At 51.1% G+C, this 17246-nt stretch overlaps 1 protein-coding gene across 1 annotated transcript in view; it reads left to right on the top strand.

Moving 5' to 3' along the window:
* crocc2 (ciliary rootlet coiled-coil, rootletin family member 2) overlaps positions 1–17246 on the top strand; it is a 367498-nt gene that overhangs the window by 149961 nt on the left and 200291 nt on the right. The window contains exons 9-10 of the mRNA XM_070882196.1: positions 9284–9370; positions 11390–11617. Coding sequence (XP_070738297.1) covers positions 9284–9370; positions 11390–11617 — 315 coding nt within the window. The remainder of the gene's footprint in view (positions 1–9283; positions 9371–11389; positions 11618–17246) is intronic.

Genomic DNA, 17246 nt, shown 5'->3' with positions numbered 1-17246 from the left:
AAACATTGGACCAAACCACATTGCGATTCACTAACAGCTACGAGCAACCCGAAGAGGACACCACCAACTTTGACCCTCCAACAGACACAAAAGTGGCAACCGACATCACGGTTGACCACAAAGACGAACTTCCTGCAGCCGGGAAGGCCAGCTGCCCAGCAGCCCAGTGAAGAACCAACCAACTCACCCATACCTGCATTTGTACCGAGATGATCGACAAGGGAATGAAAAGCCCTAGATCGTCTTACCCTGTAAATAAGTGTACTATTGACTTTATGAGGGAGTGATGTTATGTATGTAACCCTTGTCATGTATCTTACATTATTATATATAAATGTATCCTAACATGCTATACATGATTGTAATAAGATATGACCTGTAACCACCAGCATACCTGACCACCAGGAGTGCACTTGCAAGAGACAGGTATATAAGAAGAGGTCTCAGACAAGTGCAGCATTCCAGAGCTGTGAAATAAAGGTGCAGGTCCAGAGTGACCTTGACTTCACTACATGCCTCGTGTGAATTTGTACTGAGAGGACAGGACTTTACAGTGGCGACGGGTTACGGGATTACAGAATCCACAGAATGGCGAACAACGGATCAGATGAAAAGTACAATGTGGGAGACAATTGGGAGGACTTTATAGAAAGGCTCTAGCAAAGCTTTGTAACCAAAGACTGGTTAGGTGACGATAAGGCAGACAAGAGAAAAGCCCATCTCTTGACCAGCTGTGGCTCGAAAACATACGCTTTAATGTTGGCACCCGAGAAACCAGCAAGCAAGTCGTTTGAAGAATTGAGCACACTGGTAGAGACCATCTGAAGCCAGCGAGCAGCCTACACATGGCCAGACACAGGTTCTACAACTACAGACGCTGTGTGGGCCAGAGCATACCCGACTTCGTGGCGGAACTTCGGAGGTTGGCTAGTTTATGTGAGTTCTCCGATGAACTGAGGAGAGAAATGCTGAGAGACTTTTTCATTGAAGGAATAGGCCACGTAGGCATATTCTGAAAGCTCATAGAGACCAAGAACCTGACCTTAGAGGCAGCAGCACTGGTTGCACAGACATTCTTGGTAGGGGAAGAAGAAACAAGGTTGATTTACAATGCAGGTACGACAACTAACGAAATATCGGAACAAGAAGTTCACAGCACTAAACAAGCTGCTACCCCCACACACAGACAAAACCGGGAAAACAGGCTCTCGACAGCAGGCAGAAGCCATCAAGTGCCACAGGAACGGCCGTTCACACCTCATCAACCCACAATGCGAGCAATCAACTACAAACTGAGAGAAGCTCAAGAGCGATCAGCCAGACGCAGCTCATTCTTGGGAACTTTTTGAACAATGGAACAGGTCTGTGCTGGAGGTGTGGGGGTGGGCACTCGTAAAGGGGATGTTGATTTCAGCAGGCTGTTTGCAGAAATTGTGAATATGCAGGGCCTTTGGCCCACATGTGCAAAAAAACGACAGCTCGGCTGGTATACGAATCAGATGGGTCGGAAAGCGGACCAGAAGATGGTCGGGACAGTACCCGGGACACCGGTGTACAGCGGGTCAACATGATCAATGGCCGCTGCTCCTACAACAGGACGCCTCCTATAATGATGACAGTCCTACTCAACGGGATATCTGTCAACATGGAGCTGGATACTAGAGCGAGTCAATCTCTCATGGGCGCTCAACAATTTGAACAACCGTGGCCGCATAAAAGAGACAGACCAAAACTCACAAGGGTCGACACCACACTAAGGACCTATATCAAAGAAATCGTACCAGTCCTCGGCAGCGCCATGCTCTCTGTCACACACAAAGGGACAGTGAACCGACTTCCCCTGTGGATTGTCCCCGGAGACCCCCCAGCACTGCTGGGGAGAAGCTGGCTGGCAAAACTAAACTGGAAATGCGATGATGTCCAGGCCATGTCATTAGAGGAACAGACCTCCTGCTCAACAGTTATAAAGCGATTTGAACATCTCTTTCAGCCAGGTGTGGGCACTTTCAAAGGGGCCAAAGTCAAAATCTACATCACACAGGATGCTAGACCGATCCATCACAAGGACAGAGCTGTACCCGATGTGACGAGGGAAAAGATTGAACACAAACTAGACAGGCTTCTGCAGGAAGGCATTATATCACCTGCGGAATTTAGCGACTGGGCAAGTCCCATCGTCCCAGTCATGAAGCCTGATGGATCCGTACAAATCTGTGGGGACTACAAATGTACCATAAACAGAGTCTCCCTACAGGACCAGTACCCGCTGCCCAGAGTGGAGGACTTATTTGCCACATTGGCTGGAGGTAAACTTTTCTCAAAATTAGACCTCACATCTGCGTATATGACGCAAGAATTGACCGAGGAATCCAAGCTACTCACCACCATTAACACACATCGAGGCCTTTTCATGTACAATAGACACGCATTCAGCATCAGGTCGGCAGCTGCCATATTCCAGTGCAACATGGAGAGTCTGCTCAAGTCCATCCCGGGGACGGTTGTATTTCAAGACGACATACTTATCACGGGCAGGGACACCGATTCCCATCTCCGTAATTTGGAGGAAGTACTAAAGCAGTTGGATCGGGTAGGCCTGCGAGTCAAGAAATCCAAGTGCCTGTTTCTTGCACCCGAGGTTGAATTTTTGGGCAGAAGGATTGCCGCTGATGGAATCCACCCAACAGAGTCCAAAATAGAAGCAATTCGCCTGGCACCCAGGCCCCGGAATGTCTCAGAACTGCGCGCCTTTCTCGGGCTACTCAATTACTTTGGGAACTTTATGCAGAACTTCAGCATGCTGCTGGAGCCTCTCCACGTGCTACTCAGGAAGGGGTGCGATTGGTTTTGGGGAGACGCCCAGGAACGCGCCTTCAATAAGGCACGCAACCTTCTGTGTTCCAACAGTGTTTTGACTTTCTTTGACCCAGGTAAAAAGATAGTTCTCACATGCGATGCGTCAGCGTATGGGGTCGGATGCGTTTTGCAACATGTCAATAGTGCGGGCAAATTACAACCCATAGCTTATGCCTCCAGGTCACTTTCGTGGGCGGAGCGCGGGTAAGGAATGGTAGAGAAGGAGGTGCTCGCGTGCGTGTACGGTGTCAAAAAGATGCACCAATACTTTTTCGGGGCCAAGTTCGCGTTAGAAACCGACCACAAAGCCCTCACGTCCCTCCTATCCGAGAACAAGGCAATAAATGCCAACGTCTCGGCGCGAATTTAACGGTGGGCACTCATGCTGGCGTCCTACGACTATACCATAAGGCACAGACCAGGCACAGACAACTGTGCCGACGCGCTCAGCAGGCTACCCCTGGCGACCACGGAAGGGTCTGACGAACAGGACTGTGAGATAGTCATGGCAATCAATGCCTTTGAGTCCACAGGTTCGCCCATGACGGCTTGCCAAATCAGAGCCTGTAAGGCCAGCGACCCCACGTTATCCTTAGTAAAAAGATGTGTCCTAACCGGTGACTGGGTAGAGGCTCGCGATGCCTGCCCCAAGGAATTAAAACCCTTTCACAGGCGCATGCATGAGCTATCACTACAAGCAGACTGCCTGATGTGGGGCAGCCGAGTAGACATGCCTCTGCGAGGCAGAGAGGCATTTGTCCAGGAGCTCAACCGTGAGCACCCGGGGATCGTTCTCATGAAGGCCATAGCCAGATCCCACGTCTGGTGGCCTGGTATTGATGTGGACTTGGAGCTCTGCGTCCGAAGGTGCACCATTTGTGCCCAACTCAGCAATGCCCCCAGGGAGGCTCCACTGAGCCCCTGGCCTACCAAACCGTGGTCGCGAGTGCACGTAGACTATGCGGGCCCATTCATGGGCAAAATGTTCCTCGTAATTGTAGATGCATTTTCAAAGTGGATCGAATGCACCATTTTAAACTCGAGCACAACCTCCACCACTGTGGAGAGCCTCGCAACCATGTTTGCAACGCACGGAATCCCTGACATATTGGTCAGTGACAATGGTCCGTGCTTCACCAGCGCAGAATTCCAAGACTTCATAATTGACCACGGCATAAATCACGTCAAGACGGCACCATTCAAGCCGGTCTCCAACGGCCAGGCGAAGAGAGCAGTGCAAATCATTAAACAAGGCATGCTTAAAATCCAAGGTCCCACGCTGCAGGGTCGCCTGTCGCAACTGCTGCTGGCATACAGATCTCGTCCGCACTCACGGACTGGGATCCCCCCCCCGCGCAACTGTTGATGAAAAGGACTTTAAAAACAAGGCTCTCATTAATTCTCCCAGACATGCACGAAATCGTTGAGGCAAAGTGCCGTAAGCTGACTGAGTACCATGACAGAAATTCGAGGGGGAGATGAAATGAGATAGGGGACAAAGTGTTTGTACTAAACTATGGCAGGGGTCCCAAATGGCTTGCAGGGACAGTAATGGGAAAGGAAGGAAACAGGCTACTGGTAGTACAAATGGACAATGGCAAAACCTGCCGGAGGCATGTAGACCAAGTCAAAAGCAGATTTACCAACAACACTGCAAAATCAGAGGCAGACTACAATGTGGAACTCGCACCACACCTGGTGGACAGACAGAGGGAACAACCTGAGGAAAGGGCAATCCTAACAGACAGCCCAGGCGAGTCAACAACAATCACACCAATCAAAACAGACAGCCCAAGCGAGATACCAGCAACCACACCCAAAGAAAAACAGACACCAAGGCAAACAACTGAAACACAACTCAGATGCTCCACGCGAAAGCGTAGACCACCTGAGAGAGTGAACCTATAAAGACAATAAGACCTTGGGGGAGAGTGATGGCATGTATCTTACATTATTATATATAACTATATCCTAACATGCTATACATGACTGTAATAAGATGTGACCTGTAATCACCAGCACACCTTACCACCAGGGGTGCACTTACAAGAGACAGGTATATAAGAAGAGGTCTCAGGCAAGTGCAGCATTCCAGAGCTGTAAAATAAAGGTGCAGGTCCAGAATGACCTTGACTTCACTACATGCCTCGTGTGAATCTGTACTGAGAGGACAGGACTTTACAACCCTTGGCAACCTATATCACACCACCAGTAGAGGGCCTACCTGTTGGAGTCCCAAGGGATCCCAGCATCAACAGGCCTTCCACGCTCTACCTGCACTCTGGAGTCTAATTAAAGGAACTAAGGTCACACTTACTCATTGCTTACAGTACTCAGTTTCATCCTTTATTTTGAACATAATACCCCCTGATTAAAGGGAGGTTCACACTCCAAAAACATTTTCCGGCCCCCTTGTTCTTGAGGGCACCAAAACCACAAATCAAACAAGTGCCCCTGGCTAAAAGGTGGTGGGGGGCACTAAAACTGACAAACATAGACAAATTAATCTTTAAACATTAGGGATCAAATTAAAATTTGGTTGCCAGGTGTGATGATGCACTCCAGTCCCTCCGGCGCCCACCTCTTGCAGAAGGCTGCGAGCGTACCGGTGGACACCGCGTGCTCCTTCGGACCTACCAGCTCCCCTCCGCACAGGGTGCCCAAAGATCAGGAGTGTGGGACTGAAGTGCAACCAGAATTTGAGGAGCAGCCCCTTCAATAGGGACTGCAACCTCGCACATTCCATAAAAACATGGAACACAGATTCTTCCAGACCGCAGAAATTGCAGGCGGGCTGGGAGCTCGTGAACCGACTTAAAAATTTATTGCACAGGACTGCTCCGTGCACCACCCTCCAGGCGAAGTCCCCAATAAATAGTGGGAGGACTCCCGCGTAGAGTGCACTCCATCGGGAACCCCCACCTCCTCCGGATGGCAAGATGATGCGCCATAGCGTGTCCGGATGGCTGACGAGGATGGCAAGGTGGAGAGTGTGCAGGAGCAGCCCGTACAGGAAACCCCTCCGTGCAGAACTGAAAGGCACGGAGGGAATTTCCCCGAGGCGGCTCAAGTTGTGAGGCGCTGGCTCCCGAGGGAGGTTTCAGGGCTTGGCACCAATGAGGAATTCATCCGGACGAGGGTCAGTTCAGACGGGATCTCCCCATGTGCATGAGCCTCCTCGACACACCTAACGCAGTCAGGGCCCAGCGCTGTTTTTAGCGACTCGATAGCATTGGCCGCGCCGGACGTCGGCTCAGTTTAGGCGCTGTGCCAGCACGTCTGGCACCATCCAGCCCGCTCCTCCGCCATCGAGCAGGTCCCTGACCCTGGTCACCTCGCCAGCCACAGCCATCTCATTCGCCTGCCGCCTAAAACCGCGGTCGTGGAGGTACGCATTGCTGAGCAGTGGCTGCTGCAGGACAGCCGCCACTCCAGACGGTGGGGAGCTGCACTTGGTGGTGACTCTGTTCCAGACCCTCATGAGTTCCTGGTAAAAGACTGGCAGCCCCCGTATGGCGGTCGTGATGCCCCCCCCATGCTCACAAACAGGAGCTGCATGTCGTAATTGAGGCTGTACTGCTGGCGGAATAAATACGTTGCCAGCGCATGCCACCTAGGAGGGGGCTCGGCATACAGGTATCTCTGCAGGGTCTGAAGATGGAATGTCGCAAGCTGGGTGCACTCCATCGGGGACACCCGCCTCCTCTGGACAGCAAGATGGTGCCCCATGGCGTATCCGGATGGCAGGCGAGGATGGCAAAGTGGAGAGTGTGCAAGAGCAGCCCGTACAGAAAACCCCTCCGCACAGAACTGAAAGGCACGGAGGGGATTTCCCCGAGGCAGCTCAAGTTGTGAGGCACCGGCTCCTGAGGGAGGTTTCGGGGCTTGGCGCCGATGAGGAATTCCATCCGGATGGGGGTCAGTTTGGACGGGATCTCCCCACATGCTTGAGCCTCCTCGACACACCTAACGGAGTCAGGGCCCGGCGCTGTTTTTAGCGATTCGATGGCATTAGCCGCGCTCCGGACGTCGGCCTAGTTTAGGCGCCGTACCAGCACGCCTGGCACCATCCAGCCCGCTCCTCCGCCATCGAGCAGGTCCCTGACCCTGGTCATCTCGCCAGCCACAGCCCTCTCGTCCGCCTGCCACCTAAAACCTCGGTCGTGGAGGTATGGATTCCTGAGCAGCGGCTCCTGCAGGACAGCCGTCACTCCAGCCGGTGGAGAGCTGCGCTTGGTGGAGACTTTTTTCCAGACCCTGATGAGTTCCTGGTAAAAGACAGGCAGTCCCCGCATGGCTGTCCTGACGCCCCCCGCCCCCCCCCCCAGGCTCACAAACAGGAGTTGTGTGTTGAAATTGAGGCTGTACTGCTGGCGGAAGAAATATGTCACCAGCGCACCCCACCTAGGAGGGGGCTCGACATAAAGGTATCTCTGCAGGGTCTGAAGACAGAAAGTCGTAAGCTGGGTGCTGAGGCACACCAACGACTGACCGCCCTCCCTAAGCGGGAGACTCAAGACCACAGCAGAGACCCAGTGCTTGCTGTTGTTCCAGAAGAATTCAACAGCTCTCCAAGTATATTTAGCTGTATCAATAATCAGGTGCCCCCCTGACTAAAGGGGGGGGGGCACACTCCAAAAACTTTTCAAGTGCCCTGTTGTTTTTTTTTGTTTAGTTTTTTTTTGAGGACACTAAAGACACAAATTATACAAATGCCCCCTGGCTAAAAGTGGGGGGGGGGGGCACTAAAACCAGCACAATAAACAAATTGAACTTGAGACAAAAACATCAAATTAAAATTTGTTTGCCAGGGGTGATGATGCACTCCAGTCCTTTCAGCGCCCACCTTTCGTGGAAGGCTGCGAGCGTACCAGTGGCCACCAACAGCTCTCCAACTATTTTAGTTGTAGACAATTAAATCAAGTGCCCCCTGATTAATTGGGGAGGGACACTCCAAAAAACTTCTCAACTGCCCCCTTGCCAACAGCTCTACAACTCTTTTGATAGGAGACAAAATTAACCAGTTAAGTCAAGTGCCCCCCAATCTGGGGGACACACCAAACATTTTTCAAGGCCCTTTTTTGTTTTTTGGGGGGTTTTTTTGTTGTTTTTTTTGTAGTTTTTCTTTTGGTTTTTTTTGGGCATTAAAATCATAATTTTTACAAGTGCCCCCTATAAAAGGTGGGGGGCAGGAAACACTAAAACCGGCAATTAAAACAAATTAAACTTTAAAACATATAAAATCAAATTAAAATTTGGTTCCGGGGGTGATGATGCACTCCAGTCCTTCCGGCACCCACCTTTTGCGGAAGGCTGCGAGCGTACCGGTGGACACCAACAGCTCTACAACTATTTTAGTTGTAGACAATTAAATCAAGTGCCCCCTAATTAAATGGGGAGGGACACTCCAAAAAACTTCTCAACTGCCCCCTTGCCAACAGCTCTACAACTCTTTTTGGGGAACAAAAATAAACGTTAGATAGAGTGCCCCCCCCCAACAGCTCTACAAACCTGTAGGCATCCTCACAGGTGCCTACATTACTGGTTGTAATAGGAGGACCCACAGTAGGAGCACCTTTACTTATTGTTTTCCTCAGTCTGTTTTATTTTACGGGGCACGTTGTAGTGATGGACTGTCACAGTGCCAGTGTCAAGCAATCCCTGGGTCTGGTATATCACAGTTGAATGATGCAGGCAAACCTTTACTTTGATTCTGCCGCAACAATATGCCTTAAGCCCCCAACCTCAGAAGAACACTTTCTGCTACAGCATCAAAGCCTAATTTCCAATATGGGCTGCCAGTGGGCATAGCTAGCAACATGAAATTGGAAAATTCCCTCCCCCGCCGCCCCCCCCCCCCACCCTGCTTTTACCCTCCCAAGAATTTACTGTCTTGTAATCCCTTTAAGGCTTTTAATATGAATATGAAAAATTACGAACAGATAAAGACCATCTTGTCATCAAGCCTGTCCCACACAATTGCGATACCTTGTGTATTACAAGATATACCATGTGATCTCCTGGGAAAGGCAAAAAAACAGATAAAAAACTCAACCAATTTGGGGGAAAAATCTTGGAAATTCCTCTCCAACCCATCTAGGCGAAGGCGATCGAAGCTAGTCCAGGAGATCAGTCTGGCCATTAAATTCCCTGCAGTACCTACCTTGTGTAAGAGGTGATCTCCGCCGCTGCCAGAAACAAATCCAGCTTTCGCTTGAAGGAATTCAGCGAGTCTGCATCCACCACATGGAACGGCAGCTTGTTCCAGAGGTCGACTATTCTCTGGGAAACGAATCTGTTGTAGTGACTACAACAAGACCTATTGGCCTTTGAACAGCAATGTTGAAAGAAGCAGAAGGTACCATAAAAAAAACAAGACTTTTGATTTTACCTCTTGTTTGTTTCAGACCGACAGCTCGCGTCTCAGCGGTGAGCATGCCAGGCTACTGGCACTATGGCGGCAGGTGGCTATGGTCCGCGGTGACCTCACCGACTTGAGGAGCGGGGCGGAGCGGTAAGTGCCGTGAGCTGACGCATGGAACCGGAGCACGTTCACAGCAAGGAGCTTAACCAGATCAGGAGCAGGAAACCCTCCCTATAACGGGTTTGCTTCACGGGTTCTTTGCTTAAGAATTCATAGCTAACACATTGCTATTAAGAACGAGTTGGTTTATTAGCAAAAGGTTTAACAGTGACATTACCAGTTCATCCACCAGGCTCACAATCACCTGCCTTATCATGGACACCCTGAACCCAACTGGCTGGGGTTTTATTGAGTCTTGTGAACATCACGTGACTGGCTCAGCCACTCACAACTCAACAGCTCAACCAACCTGTGAGCATGCTCACAGGTGCATATATTACTCTCCCTAATGTTGGGCACTGGGATCGATCGCAGTAACTCCTGAGCAGCATCAGTTAACTCAGCACACCACTGACAGGGACCTTCTTGATAGGAACATAGGAATTGCACGATTAAAAAAGACCAAGGTCCATCGAGTTCACCTTCTATCTGGTAATCACTTGATACAACGGTAATGGAGTTGTTGCCTAATCCTAGCCATCAATCTCGATCAATCAGTCTGCAACAGATCCAGCCATGAGGTGAGGCAAACCCCAGGGCTGAAGAGTTTCGGGAACCATGGGTCCAAAGTCAGCTGTTCCTCCCGAGCACTGTTACACTTACCACAAGGCATGTCTCAAATTACTCATATATTGTATCCCAAAATATTGTTTTCTGATAGAAATCTATCTAATTTGCATTTGAATGAATCGATACTAACTTCCACCATTTCTTTAGGGAGTTGCTCATTGAAATATCGTTTCCGCAAATTAGTTCTGACTTTACCCCCCTTCAAGTGCAGGTACATGGATGGACAAGGTGAAACACATGGTCATAGTTGATATTATCTAATCCCTTTAGTATCCCAAAAACAGCAATCATATAACCTCTGAACCTTCTCTTCTCCTGTGACAACATGCCAAATTTATATAATCACTCCTCATAATCTAATCCCTGCATCGTCTCAATCACTCTATGGGGGTGAAATTGGCACATGCCCCGATTGAGGGCGGTAACCTTCTGGGGCCAGGATTTTATCGCCCAGCCTGAAAGTCGCACCCTGATGCAGAATTGGGCTTTACACCCCTCAAAGGAAGCAGAGTACTATCTCCTGCACTCCGCATCCTTTGGGGGCGGTGCCGGGGCGGTAGCGCGGTGCTTAGTCCAGCACTACGCGGATGCTTTGCGTAGCGCTAATGCGGTACTGCACCCCTCCCCTTTCATTAAAGAGGAGGGCCACTGTGCACTCTGCATGGCCCTTTGGTGGTCACCACTGGGCCACCAGGAATGGGTGAGTCCGGGCCAGCAGGCCGGCCCCCAAGGCGATGTGCCGGGCTTCACAATGGTGGACCGTTCCACGCTAAGGCCGCCATTGTCAGGCCGACCCAAGAGTCGACCGACCAAGAAAGATGGCGGCCCGGGGCGCTGCAGGCCTCCCCATTAAACGACGCCCCGGGAGCGGATTTTGGCCAGATTCACGACCCGCGTAGCTGACATTGACATCCACTCGCCCCAGCCTCGCAGCACGTGGGGACAATTTCCCCCATGGGGGATTAAGGTGTCAGCGCAGGATGGTGAGGGGTCTCCGCGCATGGCAATGGCATCATCGGCAGTTGTGTAGTGACCCGTGGCGCATGGCGCTGCCGGTACAGCGTCTCCCAAACCTCCGGGGCAATTTTCCTACTCCCCTGGGTGAAAACTGCCTTGCACCCCGTTAGCGCCTGCCGGAGGCGCTAAATTGCCACAAAAAATTGGGGCAATTTTGCCCCCTATCTATCTCTGCTGCTAACTGGCTAAACATTCTGAGCCACGTGTGGGAGGCGGAGAGGGAAGAGCAGGGAACATGGTTTGTGGTTTCGTTCCTTGATTTTGACAAACACTAACACTGATTGCCTTTGTGGTATAATGGGCTTGAGATGATCGTGGGTGTGTGTGCTTATTCCCCCCCCCCCCACCCCCAACTCTCTCCAGGGGCCTTGTGGAGGTGAAGGCTGATGTCGGCCGGACGACACGGCGCCTGCAGACCGCTTGCCTGAACCTGGACTCCAACTTACGTCTGTCCCAGGCGAGCGCCACTTCTACGCTGGAGAAGCATACGGCGCAAAGTGGGCGGCTCGAACAGCAGCTCCGCAACAAGGTCAAGGAGATGATTCAGCTACAGAGCAAGTGCGACGCGGACAAGGCAGAGCTCCATGCAAGGTAGGTGACAGAAGGTGGAGATAGACAGATTTTTGAGCGATAAGGGACTGAAGGGTTATGGGAGCGGGCAGCGAAGTGGAGCTGAGTCCAAGATCAGATCAGCCATGGTCTTATTAAATGGAGCAGGCTCGAGGGGCCAAATGGCCTACTCCTGCTCCTCTTTCTTATGTTCTTATGTTCTTATGTTCTTATGTAGAACCCCTGGTGGTAACGCAGGTAAAGGCTTTCGGGGGCCAAAATTGCCCCTTTCCGTCTTCGGGTGGCGCTAACGGGGCGGTAATGAGTTTATGCCCGAGCACTGCAGCCACAATGACCCCCCGCGGAATTGCCCATGTATTTTGCAGCGTTGCAACAGGTTAGTGCCCCGCTCCGGCGTTGTTCGTCCCAATCGTCTGCACATGGCGATGATGATGTCATCACCGTACGCATCGCATCGTCACAGCCCCAGAACTTAAACTGCCCCGCACCCCCCTACTTACCGCTTGCCGCTGCCAATGACAGCTTATGCCGTTGATTTCGTCGGGAAACTGATGTGCTAGCGGTATTTAAAGGTGCGTTGTTGGACAATTTTTCTTGTCGGCCAAACTTTTTTGCAGGTTGTAACGCTTTTGGTTTTTGGATCTGAAATGGCCGTCACTGATTGTTGGGCCTGAGTTGACTTTGCCTGCCATCGTTCCCTCTGATTTGGTCAGGTCCAGTTGGACAGTTCAAAACTGTTTGCAACTCATGGGCTCTGTGTTGGCAGTGAGCTGCCTCCTCGGACTTTACCATCAGAGAATGGTTCGGAGAAAACAACGACATCGTCAATTAGTTAGGTAGAGGCATCGGCAGAGGGAAGGAGAAAGGCTCCCACTGGGAGAGAGACAGGGACAGGGAGCGGCAAAGGGAACAACAGGATGCAGCGGGGCAGGAATAGCAGGAGGAACATGAAGATCAGGAATATGTAGATCAGGATGTGGGCAGGCAAAGACGCAGACACTGACATGGCAACAGAAGGCCTTAAGCTCCCAGGGTCTTTTGACAACAGTTTTCGTACACTAACTTCACTGAGGATCAGTGTGTCCGAAGGCTGCGATTTATCAAGGACGTGGTGATGGAGCTCTGCCATCTGCTGCCGCCAGACCTTGAGCCTCAGACCAGGGTGAGGACAGCTCTCTCAGTGGCAGTGAAGGTCATCATCACCCTCAATTTATACACCATTGGATCTTTCCAGGGAGCCACAGCAGACATCACCCAGTTTGCCCTCCACTGCTCCATTTGTGACATCATAGATGCTCTGTGCAGAAGGAGGATGGAATACATCTCTTTTCCCATGACCACACAGAAGCAGCTAGAGCGGTCAACTGGCTTTGTGAGGATAGCGGGCTTCCCCATGGTGCAGGGTGCCAAAGACTGCACACACGTCGCCTTGAGGGCTACGCCCCACAATCCTGAGCTCCTTCGAAACCGAAAAGGATATCACTCATTGAATGTCCAGTTGGTGTGAGACCACACACGCAGAATAATGTCCGTTAATGCCCGTTAACCTGGCAGCAGCTGTGATGCCTTCATCCTGCGCCAGACCGGTGTGCCAGCTCTGTTCTAGCCACCCAATGCAGCTCGCGGCTGGCTGCTCGGAGACTAGGGCTACCCACTATACATCTGGCTCATGACTTCATTCCGCAACCCCACCACTCCGGCCCAGCACTCATACAATGAAAGTCATGCTGCCACCAGGAGCATCATTGAGCAGACCATCGGAGTGCTGAAGCAACGGTTCTGCTGCCTGGATCGCTCAGGTGGAGTCCTGCAGTACTTGCATGACCGGGTTTCCCTATTCGTCGTCGTCTGCTATATGCTTCACAACCTGGCAATCATGAGGGCACAGCAATTGCCCGAAGAAATAGCCGTTGCACCTCAGGAGGAGGAGTAGGAGCAGGACCAGGAGGAGGAGGTGTAGTTGAGGGACCGAGAGAACGAAGAGCTGCAAGAGGAGGCACATCCACCGGAAGGATGCGCCGACACCGCCCTGATCCTGCGAAGGAGGTCCGAGACCGTCTCGTAAGATGTCAGTTCCACTAAGGTCCTCGCTACTTCCCACTTCCTTTGTGCCTTCCCATAAACACATCAATGAGCCCTTCCTTCCATACTACATGCCCAACATGGAAATGAGAGACAAGACCAAACAGTAAAGATGAAGATGAGGAAAAAAGTGCAACATTAACATATCATATATTATTCACCCTTGTGCATCTCCTTATATCCCCTTATGAACCTAATCTACGACTGTACAATAGTGTGTCCCCTGTGGCTGCAGCAGGGCTGCTGGAAGGCTGCTGTGTTTCTGGGCCAGAGACTACAGATGGCCCTGTAGGATGCCCTCGACCAGCTCTGGGCCTGGAAGGCCTGGCTGCAGATTGCACCACTTCAGGTTGGGCGACAGCTGTGGATAGTTGCAATGACGGAGTGTCAGTGGTAAGATCAGAAATGCCGTTGTCCTAAGAGAGGACAGCATGTTCCTGCTCCACTGACCCACTGCCACTCCCCTGGGGCAGCACCTCAGCATCCCCACCAGTCTGATGGAGCACAGATTGCTGGGTTGCTGTGCCACCATGTAATTCCCGGTGGACTTGGGTGGACCCAGCTGAGATGGCAGCAGTCAGGACTTTAGTGCCATACATAGAATCATAGGGGCCGGAATTGGTGGAAGTGCCGTCCACAGCTGCCGAGGTTCCGCCGTAAATAATTTTTTTTTAGAGATTCCTCCGATACCGCCCATCTGCCGCCTACTTACTGCCCAACGGGAGATTGGTCACGGAGGTTTGCCGGAGCGACGTGCTGCCACTCACCCATGGCGGAGGCTGGCAAACCGGTATTTTCCTCAGGTGCGATCCACTAAGATCACCCTGCCGCCTGCCAGAAGGACCACCGGCACAAAGCTGGCCTGAGCTGGCTGTGATTCGGGTGGCGGGGAGATTTGCTTAAAGTGTTGCAGTGCTGCACATCCCGGGTATCGAGCACATGCTGCAGCATTATCAGTGGTTCTAACATCTTAACCCGCACACAGACAGTTGGGAAATGTAAATCGATCTGACTCCGTTGAAGGGAAGGTGTGGTAGGGGAAGCGGCAATGAGTAGCGAGAGATGGTAAAGTATCAATGGAGATGCCCTACAAGAGTTTCAACACCATTTCAGGCGGAACATATTTAGTGACAGATTGTGACTGCGCAGATGGTATGAGCTTATGTCAGAGTAAATAAGCGAAAGTTAGAAGATGTAAAGCTCTGGCAGGTCGCTGCAAATGATAGTGGGAACAGCATGACATGAGGTATGGAAGACGGAAAAATACATATAATGGACTGCAATGTCACTGACGGCCATGTCATCTTAGGGGTGGCACTCCACGAATTATGTCATAATAAAATGTGGGATGAAGTGCAAGCCTTAATGTGTGCCCTGCAAATAGTTCAACTGACTGCCATTGAATGGTAGCTTTCCAGCATTGGTGACCCTTACTTGTCGTTTCACTATGGCCTGATGACAGGACCCATTATACAGTGCAATCTGATATGTAGGGCAATATATTCCTCTGAGAGCAGAACACCTGAGGGAGAGCTGTGTTTTTTCTCAGAAGGCACCACACATTATGTAAATATGAGACACTGACTAAGAGTGAGTGAACAATGTGACTGTATTGAAAATCCCAGCATACCAAAAGTGATGATGGCCCAGAAATCTCGGTCGGCTGCTTCCCGCAGGCGATCGGGTAAAAAACTTTAAAAAATACGCACTTGCCTTATCTTGCTGCACCCACGCAAGTTCCCGGTCCTGAGGCCTCCCCTGACTGCGCGTCGCAGCACGTGCTCGTCGGGACATGCGCAGGCCTGGAGCTGGAGTCACAAGGCTCTGAGCAGCCAATCGGGTATAGTATATTCTCATTCATAATAATGGGAACTCTGTAAGTTGGAGTTCTCATTATTATGAATGAGAAACAGTGCGCAAACACACAAAACTAATAATAAAAGATAGAAAAAATACACAACATATTTTTATTAATTTAAATTAAAGTTATTTATGTATTTAAAAAAATATATATTTTTCCGATTTTTAAAAAAGTTTTTTAAATTATGGTTTAAAATAAACTTACCGTAGTGGCGAGGGTTTTTAACAATAAAATGTGTTTTTATAATTTTATTTTAAAATGTTTTTGTGTGTTTTAAAACTCTTGCGCCTATAAAAGTAGGCTATGCGTCTGCTTTTATCAGGTGAATGAGTTTTGAGGATATCTGCTGGGCAAGATATGGGTAAATACCGCAATCTTGCCCTTGTGAATGTCCTCGCTCCCGAGATGCGGAAGATCTGACAAGCCCCAGCTTGACAGATCCAAAAAGCCGGTTTTCAGCGCATGCGCATTGTGCGCTGAAAACCGGCTTTTGCAATGCCTTCCTGGGTCCTTGCACACTCCGTACGGATCCAGGAGGCCGGAATTTCTGCCCCAATAACATGAAGAACATTTGTACCACCAACACCCACTCCTCTACCCGCTACCACCACCTCTTCCCCGCCCCCCCCCCCCCCACTCCCGTCCTCGATGTGAGGCCCATGGTCCTCTTCTTCTGGGGTTTGAAGGAAACCAGTTAAAGCTCACTAATGAAAAACACAACCATTGTTTGTTACTTTACTTCACCATGGCGTGCCATGCCCCTGCCCCTTCCCGCCTCTGCTTGAGTAGGCTGTGCAGGAGGGCAGCCGGATTTCTGCAGACGTGTTCATGTTGGCGAGAAGGTAGGGGGAATAACTGAAGGCTTCCGGCATTTCCGGCCCCTCGGGATCCATCTGCCTTGAGGGTGTGGGCTCAGGGGCTTACACAACCTGCCTAGAAGCCATCGCTTGCCCCATCGCCTCGACAGAATCGTTGGTGCGCTCCACCGCATTAATGAGCAGGTCCATCCTGTCAGTATGTTGCTGAGCAAAGGTCTGAATGGTGGCAACTACCCCAGCCATGGTCTGCAGCAGATCACGAACTATCTCCACGCTCGACCTCAATAGCTGCACCATCTCGTGAATAGCTGCGAGCCGTCCTGCATCCTCAAGTGGTTGTTGGGTGGTTGTGAGTTCACGCACCTTGGCTGATTTAGAGCCACGGCCTCTGCGCCTGCCAGCACTTGTTCCTGGTTCGTCCGGTTCGAAGCCCAGGAATTTGGACCCCCACGCCGAGGATCTCCGGACAGGGGCTACACATGTCAGGAGGCTGCTCTCCTCCTCTTCCAGCTCCTCTAGCTCAAGTGGCTCGACCACGGTCCCTTCTCCTTCACCTCTCTCCTGTTCTTCCTGACTCTGGGTGGGGGAGTTGGGTGCGGTGGATATGGGTGATCTTTGGGGAGCGGGGTGGGCGGGGGTTGGTGGAGGAAGGAACTGCTATCTTGGGCTGGTGTCAATGTTGGGGCAGGAGAGTTGGGGCCACACACCTCCTTTGTGTGCCAGAGGTGAATGGTGTGCATTGCTCGGTGCTGACTGACTCACAATCTGCAAGTAAAGGTCAACATTTCAGTCTATGGGTGGGGGGGGGGGGGGGGGGGGGGGTAGCGGGGGGGATTGGTAACGCTGACTTGTGAGGCGTCCCATCTCACATTGTGCCATCAAGGAGTTC

This window comes from Pristiophorus japonicus, chromosome 6 (genome assembly GCF_044704955.1).
Source record: "Pristiophorus japonicus isolate sPriJap1 chromosome 6, sPriJap1.hap1, whole genome shotgun sequence".
NCBI lineage: Eukaryota > Metazoa > Chordata > Chondrichthyes > Pristiophoridae > Pristiophorus > Pristiophorus japonicus.
This window is presented reverse-complemented; position numbering and strand designations above follow the sequence as displayed.